Genomic DNA, 12,788 nt, shown 5'->3' on the forward strand with positions numbered 1-12,788 from the left:
AGTAAACTGTTTACGTTCAGAACAACAGCTCATAGTAAAGCATGATAAGGACATGTGTCTCTCAATTGAAAGGAAACATGGATTTCTTTTAGCATTTAATAAATGATCTCAGTTCAAGACCAACAATGAATTTTAAAAAAGAATGTAAAATAATGTTTATTTTCTACATATTTCACATTTGTTGTAAAAAGGATTCAATTAAAATGAAATTATATGTAAGAATGAAACAGAAAAACCTGCTAAAATGTGTAAAAACAGACATCACATGAAAAACTTAATGCAAAAAGCCCTAGAGTTTGTCATTCAATCAGTTGATTGACTTCATCTGTGTGCTGCAGTTCAAATTTGAAAATTTTAATCATTAATATTTTCTCTTAAGAGGATTGTTGGATGCCAAAATATACAATATATTGCACAGGCCCTGCATCATTATGCTAGTTTGTGCTTGAATAACAGCAGCTGGACAATAGACATAGTGAGTATGCTGGTGAGGATGTTTGTCCTCTGTCTCCTGAGGACTGTTACAACTACAAAAAATAGCAAGGTTATTCCCTGGTGTGGGGCTGCAAAGGTAGGACAGAAAAAGTTTTAAACTTTCAACTTCAACTTTGACGAAGGAGCGAATAATACAGACTAAGAGCAAATCTGTGCAAATTCTGTGAAGATCAAAAACTCTTAAAAGCATGGATACTTAACAGAGGGACTCTATGAGCACTTACAAGCTTAAACGTCAAACAATTGTATTAACATAAACATAAAAAAGTCACTAGTCCAAAAGTGCTACAAGTGTTAAAGTCCAAGCTACTCAGCAAGCACAATCTCCCTGGAATACAAAACAGATGATTCTGTTCAAGATCCATTCTCTGCTGTGGTCTGAGGCGATGGAGCAGCTGGATGAGGATGGAGCACTGTTAAATGGCTATTGATGAGTTTCTAGTCATCGCAGCCCAGCAGCTCCATGCGTAGAGAGATGCGCTCGTGCCATTCCCAGGGGACCACTCGAACATATCGGGCATAGAAAGGAGGCTCAAATACATTCTTCTTATGGGTGTTGTTGTCAGTGTTGCCTTGGAAAAGCTGCAAATAAATGTTCAGGTTATAGTTAAAGCAAAAATAATTACCTGTTGAACAAAATGATTGTATATAAAGCATGTTCTGTTCAATTTTGTTCAGTTTTCCTCAGAACGTCTCCAAATGTCTCAGTGACCAATTGTTCTCAAGGGTTGTTAATCAAACTGAGCTGCGGCGCTTTCTGACAATTTGACCATCCGAGCCCCACCCAGATGTTCAGAGCGTTTAGACAAAGCCCCGGGCAGCATCGTTATGTCGTGAGCCTACCAGCTCTGTGCTCAGTAAAAACATCAAAGCTTGTTTTGAAGTTTTATTGGATCATATGGGTCCAGCCACTGTAGCTAAAATGCTCCAATAAAGGACAAAGTATTTCCTCTCAGAGAAAGAGGCTATGGTAAGGAGAACAGGCCTTCCTCTGCTCCGTCAAGAACCAAAAATGTATCTCATCGTAAAGGGAGGCTGACAGGCTTTTTTCACAAACTGTAGGCTTTGTGTATTACTTTTTAAAAACTAGGGTCAACGCAAGAACATCCCAAAAAAGACTTGTTAAATTATTTAATACTCTTACAAGATGGACACAAAAAACCACATCATGTGTATTAGGGAAAGATATTTTAGGGATTCCTATATGTCTGACCTTATCATTGTCGGTGTTCTCGTCCTTCACCATACTCCATGACTCTCCATCGTTACTGTAAGCAACTTTAAACACTGACACAAACTGCACCACGCCAAAGTCCTTTGCCCCCTGAGTGATGATGCCTGTGAGGCGCTTTGTCTTCTCTAGATCAACCTGGCAAAGAAACAAAGAAAACAGTTACACTCTGCCACATCTGCTGGCCACAAGAGACATTTTTACCAATGATAATATTTTACAACTAAGGTGTTCCTCACCTGGATCCACTCAGAGCGGTTGTTATGGGCAGGAGACCAGGCGTTGGTCTTTCCCTGCTTATCCAGCCGGGCAAACTGAGGGTGCCACGTGAAGGTATCAATGCCCCACGTGCGGAAAGAGCTGGAGGCTGAAAGCTGCCCATCTGAGATGAGGCGAGACTTCATCCCCAAAGGCTCTGAGCAACCTGCCGTGTTTGAATAAACTGTGAATCACAAGTAGGTGGAAAGGCGGAGGGAGGGAAAGCGACAGAAAGAGAAAGAGCGGACAAGGGGGGGAAGCGACAAATGAATACACCCCAAGAAAAGACAAATCAAGTTCACCCACCATTTGAAGAAAATTAGGAACAGAGCATGTGACTGATTCAAATCATTTTTACACCCACCAATGACCAAGTGGAAAGAAGAGGGAGAGGTGCACAGAGAAGAAGAATGCATGCAATAAAGTGCACAGAGCTACAAATGCAGTCTGTATACATTTACCATGTTTCCCTAAATGTTTTAACTTTTATAGTCAAAGGAGACAAAGGACAAAAGGGTTGAGGTGGACAAGACATAAATGTTGTGTGTCTGTTTGTGAGTGGTTACCCACAGAGTACTATTTATAGTATACGTTTTCTATGTGGTCTAGCTCTGGTCACAGCAAGATGTTATGCAGTTGAAATAAACTCTCTGACTGTCATTATGCTTGTCAGCATGACCGCAGTAAGAAGAAATCAACACAGTAAAACAAGAGACAGAGGGAAAGTTAAACAAAAGAGGCTTTCCTTAGTTTTCCTCGCTGCAAGAATTTTATTTTTTTTTTTACCTTTGTTCAAAATGGAAACTTCACAACAGCTATAACTCAAGTTCTTGAACTTGCTGTGTGCATTAAAATTGTACTGGATGTTTTCAATGTGTTTACCATTGAGTTCACAGCCCACCAGCTCCATGCGCAGCGTGCAGGCCCTGCGGCAAACCACAGGGATGATGCGGATGTACTGGGCCATGATTGGCGGGTCAAAAAGGTTGGTCTTTGTACTGTCGTTATCTATGTTGCCCACAAAAACCTGCAAAACACATGCACAGGAAATGAGATGAAGAAAAAGAACTTTCTGCTGCTATGGTGAGAATTTAACACTTCATAAGTATATTTAATAGAAGGTAAGGTCTAACCATGTCCCTCCGCTGACCATCCGTTCTGTAAGTGGTATAAGTGTTTCCATCAAAGCTGCTCGCCACCTTGAAGGCCTTGATGTACTCAGCTGCGCCCATGCGACTGGCACCCTGAGTGATGATGCCCGTCAGACGCATCTTCTTCTGCAAGTTAATCTGGAGTCAACAACAAGTGGTCGAGTGTTAGTGAACCTCACAGCTCTCACTGGTCAGTAAATATGCCCCCGAGCTTTTAATTCATGTGTTCAGTGGGGCTTCCCTCACCTCGATCCAGGGGTTCCTGTCATGGGCAGCTGATGTCCAGGCGTTGACGATGCCTTGGTTGTTGAGGCGAGCCAACTCTGGACCCCAGCGCTGGAGACCCAGGATGCCGTAGTGCACGGAGGAAGCAGAAATCTGGGACTCCACAATTGCACCTCCCTCCATCCCCAGCAGAGAAATGCAACCTGGGACACAGCAATTAGACTATTACCAAGGGTGGAAAAAAATTAATTACATTACATATTACATCAAATTTGGTTCCTATAATTGTACTTCTACATGTTCACAGTTTAAATTACACACTTTTCACATTATTATATAAGTTAGACTAGTTAGGGCAAAACAGCAATCTTGTTTTAATTTGATTACAAAGGTTTATTATGTATTTCCCAGTTTATCCAATGGAAAGAGTATTTCTTACTAATCTTTTGGAATCCGTTGTAAAAAGTCAAATCAAATACAGTGTATTTCTCCTTACTTAGGATTAACTCAGTAACATTTAATCGGAGTATATCTTAAGTTAGTTTATACATGAATTTTACTTGTGCTTGAGTAAACTAACAGTAAAGTATTGAATCTGGACATTGTGCTACTCAATGCACTAGTGATTATTATATGTAACAGACACATAAAAGGTTTTGAGGGAATGCAGCTGATGTACAGGACATACACAAGGAAGTATCTCAAAAGTGGTCACTCACACAATGGATGTAGGAAAAGAAAAGTGAATGAGCATATATATATAACTGAACATACGTAGCTGGCATTGCTTTCCAACATATGGTGAGGGGCACTGGCAGGTGTAGTCGCCATCAAGATCTCTGCATGTCCCTCCATTCTTACAAGGTTGGCTGGCACAGTCATTCACATCTGAAAAACAGAGCAAATGATTCTTTTTAACTCCTTAAACTTCTGATTTATTGAGAAACAACGGTTTCAGAAAAGTTGATGGTCACAGATGTGGTGCACACCTGGTCACTAACATTCAGAGGGAGAGCAGGGGGGGGGGGGGGGGGGGGGGCTGAGGCAGGTGGATGGCCACAATCGTTTCACTGTCTCCAACATACAGTTGGTGACAAGTAGTTTCTTTTAAATCTAATATGATGACAGAAATGCCCCTGAGGGCAACACGGAGGAGAAGGGACACTCTTGGCAACCAGTGTAAAGGGCACAGTAAATTAGAGGTCAAAGTTCACAGTTGATAATTGTAATTTGTATTATGACTTGATGAATGTGAACAGGCGCGGGAGATTTTAGGAGGTTATATCCATTTTGTATCATCATCAGTTTGGCCACAAACTAACTGTGCACAACTGAATAATCTGAACGGAGAGAACAGAGAGCTCTTTCACAAGACATATTCACAAAGCTGCTGAGAGCAACTTGACCAAGGAACAAAGAGAACTGCTGAGCTAAGAGAAGAGTTAAGGTCAACCGTGTTGCTCTGGATGACTTTGTATTTCATAAATGGACTTATACACACAAGTCTGCAGTAATTGGTTGACAGGTGACTGGTCTGTGTCAGTGAATTAATAACCATTTTAGATAGATAAATCCTTATTAACATGCCGCCATCAATATTTTCTTTTAAAACTTAATAATTCAACTCAGGATATTTTGTAAATATGGCCCCTCGTATCCACAAAAGAGAAATGTACAAACTGGGCTTTTTAGTGAAATTAGCCAATAAATATTGTATGTGAGTTTTTCCAGTTATTGCTCCCTCTACTAATGAGCCTGCTTTCCACAACAGTAGCCATGGCAACAATGCAGGTCTGTTTTCACCTCACGTGTCCCTCCTGCCCATGTGACACTCTCTAATCTCCACAAGGTGGCACACTTACACAGCATGTTTCTCTGGAGACGAGAGATAAGCATAAACATTTTACTCTTTTCACTCATCGTCAGAAAGGATCTAAATGTTTCCACACAGAAAAGCTTGCTGAAGTGGTGAGAGCAATGATGATTCAAACCGTATTCAGGTTTTTAAGGGACACCAGGTGCCTGCAGGTGAGTAGATGATGGGACAGAAAACTATAGGACTTGCTTTAAGATCTCTTGGTAATGATAGTCTTCGCATATATACTTTACATTATGATCTGGTCAATAACAATAGTTCTTTCAAGAAATTATTGGTTATGTTGTTTCCCCCAATCTATACACTGAGACAGTCCTCGCTGTAGCCAACTAGCACATCGCATGCATGTATTAAGGGTATAACACAAAACTACTATCTGAGTCTAAGTCACACTCATATCTGTTTTCACTTATTTGACTTTGATTTATATATAAACAGTAGAAATCATTTGTAAAAGCAGAAATAGAACTGGATGTTTGTACAAGTCATTTTCACGTCACAAGTCACATGCATTTGGCCGTTTACTATCTGTTCAGAAGGTATTATATTTGCATATACTGTATAAAAAATCATTGCATTGAAGTGCTAGGTAGTGTTAATATCAATACAAGCTAAAATCAAAATAAGATTCCTAAAAATGAAATAATGAGATTTAGTTTTTATGCAGCCTTATTTTACCTGTGTTACTGACCCTAAGAAACCAGACTTCAGAACTAAAGCAGATGACAGGTTGACGTAATGCCACATGGGTCTGTTTAATTCTTATTCCTGTTAACACTAAGAGGATTGCTCACAACTTAGAAACAAATGCCTGTATGGCAGTGACAACACTGGCACAGCACAGCTAATAACGCTGAGAAACAAGTGACCCTACCTTTTAGACGAACTGTGAACTAGCCGTTCTGATTTGCTGGCTGTACTGAACATTTTATTTTGCTAACTAGGATTATTTTTCCCGTTTTGGCAAAACTTTATGACATGGCATTCATGCCAAATAAGCGTGAATTAAAGAAATATGGTCCAGAATTTGAAAATGTCATTCTAAATTGCTTGTTTTTCCATTATTTCAGGTGCTACTTGCAGATGAAACCATATCATTAGTCTTAACTATGACAGGTTCCACCCCATTCCAGCACCTCAACACCAGTCCTGCCTATGACGTCTGACTGAATCAAAATTAGAAAATGTCTGGGAGTGGACAGCCAGACTGCACAAACACTGCAATTGGTGGTCAGGCTGTGGGTTTTGGGAGGGTGAGCTGTTCATTCACAAAAGATGAATGACAGTTATATTTTGAAACTATAATTCTATCTTTTTCGTCAATGTGAGTTTTACTCTCAACAGTCATACACACAAAGTTTATAGTTGTTCCAAAACATTTTTTATAGTAACATTCACACTGGTAAAATATAATCCTCTATTTCCTTCCTCTTCTCATTCTTTTAAGTCATCCTTCTACTAATAATACAAAACTTCTGCAGTAATTCCAAGCCAATTCAGCCATTAAATTAAGAGGATATTATGAAATTCACTATTATCAAATTCTTCATCTGATTTGGCCAAGCTTGAGCACAAACAGATTCAGTGTTAAACCTGTGTGGAGGGCATCTGAATGCTAAGAGACTTGGAGTGGTCTTTTACTAATTAGCCAAACAGAGTGACCAAAGAGCCCACTGAATGAGACCCTTTCATGAAACTGCTGAGCTGACTGCACATCTCTTTCCCCACTGATGCTGTGACAGCATGGAAAAACCTCATGTGTTCACACATACAGAGAAATCTGCTGAAAGTGGAACCCAGTACTATTTGTTTTATACTTCCCACTGACTTTCTCTTCTGTATTAAAATTCATCAGAATTATTATATAATTATTGCTTTGCTATTGATTTAGGCCATAAAAATCTTCCCTTAACAATAAATCCTTCATGTCAGCGGTTAAATAAAATCCTTCCAGAGAAACTACCAAGGTGGTATAGAGATGTGCGCTCAACTGAGACTAAAATATTTATGGAAAATATTTTTGGAAAGTGAAAATGTGACGTATGTATAGGTGCAAAGCCAGAAGTACAGTAACTCACTGATATGGCAGTGCGCTCCCTCGAAGCTGGGTTGACACTTGCAGATGTACTCGTTGAAAACATCACCTCGTCTGGTTGGAGCAATGACCTCGCACAACCCATCGTTTTTACAGGGGTTAGGGCTGCAGGGTCCTGGGAGGGGTAAGGAGGAAGGAGGAAAGAGATTAGATTTAGTGCGTGATTAATTAAGCTTTTCGTCCAAAAAAAAAAAAAAAAATCCTCTTCTCCCTACCTGTCTCTGTCAGGTTGCAGGTGTCTCCACCAAAGCCATCTGCGCAGATACAGATGAAGGGATCCTCTCCTACACCTGTCACACATGTTCCTCCATTGTGGCAAAGATTCACCTCGCAGTAATCACCTGAGTAAATGAGATTGAGAAAAACCGGGCAATAAGACAATCACTTCAGCAACTATACAAATGCACCTCACAAATTAACTAATTTAGTCGTAGGGCGATGATGTATTTAACTTGTTGCAATGTAAACCAGAGATACTGATTCTGCCCAGAAGCTACAATAAACTTGCAGCTACAGCACATGTTGTTCTGAGTCATCTGCTGTTTCTGTTTCTTGAACAAGGAAACTCTTGGTTTCATGTTATTGTTATGCTCCATCAACAGGTTTAAACCACAACTGAACAAAACAAGCTCCAACTCAATATGTTAAGTAAAAGAAAAGAAGGAAGGCTGGGATGAAACAGTAGGTGAAAGAGTAAGTGACAGCAGTTCATCGTAAAATTATTCCTGGGTGGGTAAAATTTTTGAAAAAAAAAACAAACTTTTACTCCTATTCACAAACTTTCTTTTGACTTAAAAATTACTTAAATCTGCCCCTTTAATATCGAAGAGGGATATAACATCTAAAGGTTGAGTTTGGGATACGTGTGTGACTTTTCAGCCAATACACTGAGTTTTAATAAGTGTCAAAATCTGCCTTAGGAGGGGAACAAGACGTGTTACCTCTCGTTACTGGAGTATCTGACCTGACTGTTGGTAACAACAGTGGTGCTCAAGTGCTGAGTCACAGATCTTGGCTGAATCAGGATGGCAGAGACCTTGAGTGGGAGTGGCAGGGCAGGCACAGGTTCATGAGTCACAAAACCCTTAACTCACAATCGTTGTTACCATTTGTCTTCTTTCTTTTTTTTTTACTGGTCTGTTTGAGTCATCAGATGCCACGTCAGAGTCATCATTCAAGCTCTAACTAGACTTTGTTTGGTATCTATGAGGTAAAAACCTGTAGGATATTGGTGAATGTCTCTTTTTGGAAAGTGTGCCACCACAATAATGAGGCATAGGACTGTGATGTTGAGTATGTGAGCACAATAATTTGGCATATTTTGTCACTGTACTCGAACTAGAAGTGTTCATACAGGAACACATCTGACAGTTGGTGTCAAACCACTTTGAACTAAGCAGACAACCTGAAGCGACATGTTTCAGGAGGGAAAAACAAGTTTTCTGTGGTTTAATAAAAGTGGTTACAGTTGAGTTCAATGCACAAACAAGATCCTAAAAAAGTGCACTGTGAATAAATTATTATTCACAGTATTATTTTGTGAAAAAATATTTTAATTATCAACTACTCATTTAGTCTATTGAATGTCAGAATATGGTGAAAAACGCATGCCACTATTTTCTAAAGCCCAAAATGACAAAAGCTTGTTTTGTTCAACCAACAGTCCAAAACAAAGATGTCTGAAGTGTTATCACATAAGCCAAAGAAAAGCATTAAATCCTTAGAAGTCAGAAGCAGGAGCTACGGAAGGCTTTGCATTTTTGCTAAAAAAAAAAAAAAAAAGAAAGCATTTTCAGTTCAGTTTTTTTTCAGTTATTTTTCTGTAGCTTGACTAACTGACGAGCTGTTTCAGCTCTAACCGATTCTAATGGAAAAATCTAAAGGATTAAGAGCTTGCAGGATTAGCCAGGTTGCACAGAAGCATGCAGCTCTTTCAGGAATGAGCAGTTACACAACATGACAGTGCAGCAGCTCAGGAGTGGCTCAGGACATGCTGCACACCTGACTGACAGGTGGGTAGTGAGCCAAGCTGTTGGCAATGAATGTATACAAACATCACAGCAGCAAAAGAAGAGCGGCCACATACCATAAAGACACAGATTTTATTCAGAGTGTTTTAAGTACGCCTGTTTGGCAACATATTTCCAGGTTGAGCTAAAGTTAGGCGAGTGGACAGCTGGTTCTCGTTGGCTCCAGACAAGACCACATATGGTGTTATTTTCTTCTCCATCTGTACCACATCTTAGTGTGACCAGAAAGGTCTCCACAGGGACAATAATATATATACCAATATAACCTAAAAACACAGTTTCAACAAATTCATTGTTTACAGGGTGAGCCCTTCATGATGCATCATCTTGTTTTCAAGAGTGTCCAGATATGTTAATACATTTAACAAACGATGTTGTGCTGTAGGTGGAGCATGCAAGAAAAGCAAAAAAAAATATATATATATATATACAAGAACTGTTCACTATTGCAAATAACATTTCTTTTACAAACCTGCCTCTTACAATATAACCACTGTGCAAAAAAAGAACTTGGTAATAACAGAGTCTCACAGGTAATAGCAGAGTAGTCCCACATTTAATCACCTATTTTACCATGGCAATAATAAGCTGGTATCTTGGGATGTATGGTGTACAAATTACATATTGACTGCTCTCAGGAAAAACTGCATATGTTCATGACTGAATCCTGCATGTTTAACTCATTTTCATAGGCAATTTGTTGATGGAAAACGTTTAAGACATAAGCATGTTAACTGGAAAGAAAACAAAAAGACATTTTCCATAGTTGATTTCTAAGGAAGGACGTGTATTTTTTTTTTTGAATGACCAACCTGTTGCACATCTATCTCTTTGACATTCACTCAAACCCCCAGAAAGACAAGACTGGATCTCCCTGAGTCAGTCAAAGCAGCAGGCCTGTAGACCTGTTTGATTACTTTAGACTGAACTAACCTCGTAAAGGAAAAAGAGAAGAAAATAGCATGGAAAATAAGACTAGGTGGCATAGTTCAGAGCCAAAGTCCCCTTGTGGATAATATGGAAAAATGAATGAAGTCTGGTGTTAGAAGTAGAAAGTCAGCAACATAAACAGAAAACAGGAGCTGATCAGGGTTTCTGTATGAATGCGATTAATCTGATTTGATACGTGTCGGTGGTTAAAAGAAACACTTACCTCTGACTGAATACAGGCAAAGTAGAAGAGTAGATGTTGTTAAAAACGCTGTTATTACATGTCCGGGACGTTTCATATTTGTTTACTATTACTTTGTTTGGTCCGCAGGTTGGTTGGTTTGTTTGTTTGTTTGTTTGTTTGTTTGCTCGGAGCGACTCGGTGCCGCTAAACTTGTAAGTAGTGCTGCCTTAAAGTGCTGTCGGAAATATCGGAATCCAGGGGAAGGACGACGTGATGAATGAGGGAGCTGGGATTTTTCATAATACCCGAGTTAATGACATGTGACGTTGTCTAAGGGGCGGAGAGCTCATTAACACACAGACAGCGAGAGAAACGTTTCCCAGCATATTAATTCATGGTTGCCTTTTGTTTGACCTTCAATGCATTCCTGTATTTTCATTTTTGGTCATTTTATTGAATATTTATGTCAGTTTCTATACATTTTATGAATATTTCCTTTAATAACTGGTTAATATTTTTAGTATATGAAATGTCAGAAAACACTGGGAAAATGCCTGTTGTTAATCCCTGAAGCCCAAGTCAAGTTTTCTGTAATCGCCTGATTGATTAATCAACTAATACTTTCAGCCATAGAAGACTGGTCAGTCTCTGGCTGCCTGGAGAAATAATGAAACTACTATGTAGCCTGTAGCAGGGGTCAGTTGTGGCCTAACAAAAAAAAATTTCTACCCCGGGCCACAGGTCCTATGCTTTTACATCTAGCTCTTCAGATCTGGTACCTGGTGATCTAAAATGAAAATTATTGTAATCCATCAAAGCATCTAATTAGTTGCATAGACTGTATGATTAGTTGTCATTTCCTGATGGTTGTGCACAATGAAGAATTTGTGTTGCTAAATATCCTGTTTTATGAAGAGCATGTGAAGGCATCACTTGACAGGGTGGGCTGTTGAATTTGGCTCCAAGCAATATTGACATTGACATTTTTTTTTGTTCCCAAAATTCCATCTGTAAAAGAAAATACTTGTAGCACAGAATGACCTTTAAATACATATTCAAGAAGAAAACAGTCATATTTCATTTACAGACTTTATTGGTGGGGTATGGAGCATGGCTGGATTAAGGGGGGCCCTGGAGCAAAAAAAAAAAAAAAATGGTGTTGGGCCCTTATTGACCCCCCTTTACATGACAGTGTCATTACTTTTGAAATTTGCTTAAATGGATTTAGGGCCCCTGGTGGTCTGGAGCCCCTGGGTATTTTCCCGCTTGGCCCAGTTAGTAATCCAACCTTGTTCTGGAGTCACAGAATGATCGTCCCATTTTCAGCATCACACTTGGAGCGATTTAACAATTTGGTACTCTGAACTAATCCCTGTGGGAAAACTCTGTATTTGATCCTTGCCAGCTATTTAGGAACAGAGCAGCCATAGTGCAGTGCCCGACCAAATCCAGTTCTGAGGCCACTATTTCATTTTGTCAAGGGCACTAGCAGGAGTAATACTAATACCAAAGATGAGGCTACCATTTGTTAACTTTGGATAACTGGAAAAAATTCTGTTTTGAAAGACCATAACTGCCTGACCAGAGATTATACTGTAATGCAGCGACACAGGTTTGATTCACCCTGTTCACAACTGGAGGATTTTTACTCCAATCTGATATTTATGGACATAAGGACTCGTGAAGGGTGTAAATTGATATATTCTGTACATTGCCTTCTGTATGAAGGGAACCTTCATGTGAGAGGTCAATAAAATTTTAAATGTCCAAAAATTGTACATCACTGGGGTAAAGAGCCTCATGACACAGCCTGTTAAACTCTGTCGCCATCAGGTGGATAGTATATTGTAACTGCAGCAGGGGCTGTATTTGGACTTAGTCATAAGTTAACTAAGACATAAGACACATTTGTCACTTCATGACTGTGTTTAGTTAAATAACTACCCTGCCTTCCCGGCAGGCATGTTTGCCCAGTACTGTCCAGTTCCTCATAATAGGTATACTGGAGTTGAAAACAAACACACCTTTATCAAATGCACAGCTATGAAAGGTTTCCATTGTCATTCTAGATGGAATGTCATATACACACACACACACACACATATATATATATGCACATACGTACATACATACATACATACATACACGAGGAACCTACAATTAATTGTTTTAATCACATAGTAAGAGTAAGATTAACACAGTTTTTCCTTAATTTCCTAAACGTTTCTTTCCCAGCACGGCACTCTGCTGGCACTCTTTTTTTTTCTTTAAAAAACAAAAAACAAAAATAGTTATGGTAGGCTTTTAATTTAT

At 39.3% G+C, this 12,788-nt stretch overlaps 1 protein-coding gene across 2 annotated transcripts; it reads right to left on the reverse strand.

The window, feature by feature from the left end:
• Positions 1-83: 83 nt before the first annotated feature.
• Positions 84-10,720, reverse strand: LOC121186014 (EGF-like repeat and discoidin I-like domain-containing protein 3). 2 transcript variants are annotated; one of them, XM_041044596.1, is made up of 10 exons: positions 10,515-10,720; positions 7,547-7,672; positions 7,315-7,446; positions 4,135-4,248; positions 3,382-3,563; positions 3,118-3,273; positions 2,867-3,011; positions 1,966-2,168; positions 1,709-1,864; positions 84-1,077 (listed from the first exon to the last, which is right to left on the reverse strand). In XM_041044596.1, the coding sequence occupies exons 1-10, from the start codon at positions 10,588-10,590 to the stop codon at positions 934-936; spliced, it is 1,434 nt and encodes a 477-aa protein (XP_040900530.1). In that variant the 5' UTR covers positions 10,591-10,720; the 3' UTR covers positions 84-933. The 2 variants fall into 2 exon arrangements, with proteins under 2 accessions (XP_040900530.1, XP_040900537.1); XM_041044603.1 differs by having other exon boundaries at positions 85-1,077; positions 1,966-2,150.
• Between the last annotated feature and the right edge of the window lie 2,068 nt (positions 10,721-12,788).

Source organism: Toxotes jaculatrix, chromosome 1, assembly GCF_017976425.1.
Source record: "Toxotes jaculatrix isolate fToxJac2 chromosome 1, fToxJac2.pri, whole genome shotgun sequence".
Taxonomy (NCBI): domain Eukaryota; kingdom Metazoa; phylum Chordata; class Actinopteri; family Toxotidae; genus Toxotes; species Toxotes jaculatrix.

Bases quoted from the DNA above. Each gene is read 5' to 3' on its own strand.
- LOC121186014 (XM_041044596.1), bottom strand. From the start codon at position 10,590: ATGAAACGTCCCGGACATGTAATAACAGCGTTTTTAACAACATCTACT. The intron at 3,274-3,381 runs GTGAGGGAAGCC...TGTTGACTCCAG, and splicing joins ACAGGAACCCCTGGATCGAG to ATTAACTTGCAGAAGAAGAT. The intron at 1,865-1,965 runs GTGAGGAACACC...TTTCTTTGCCAG, and splicing joins ACCGCTCTGAGTGGATCCAG to GTTGATCTAGAGAAGACAAA.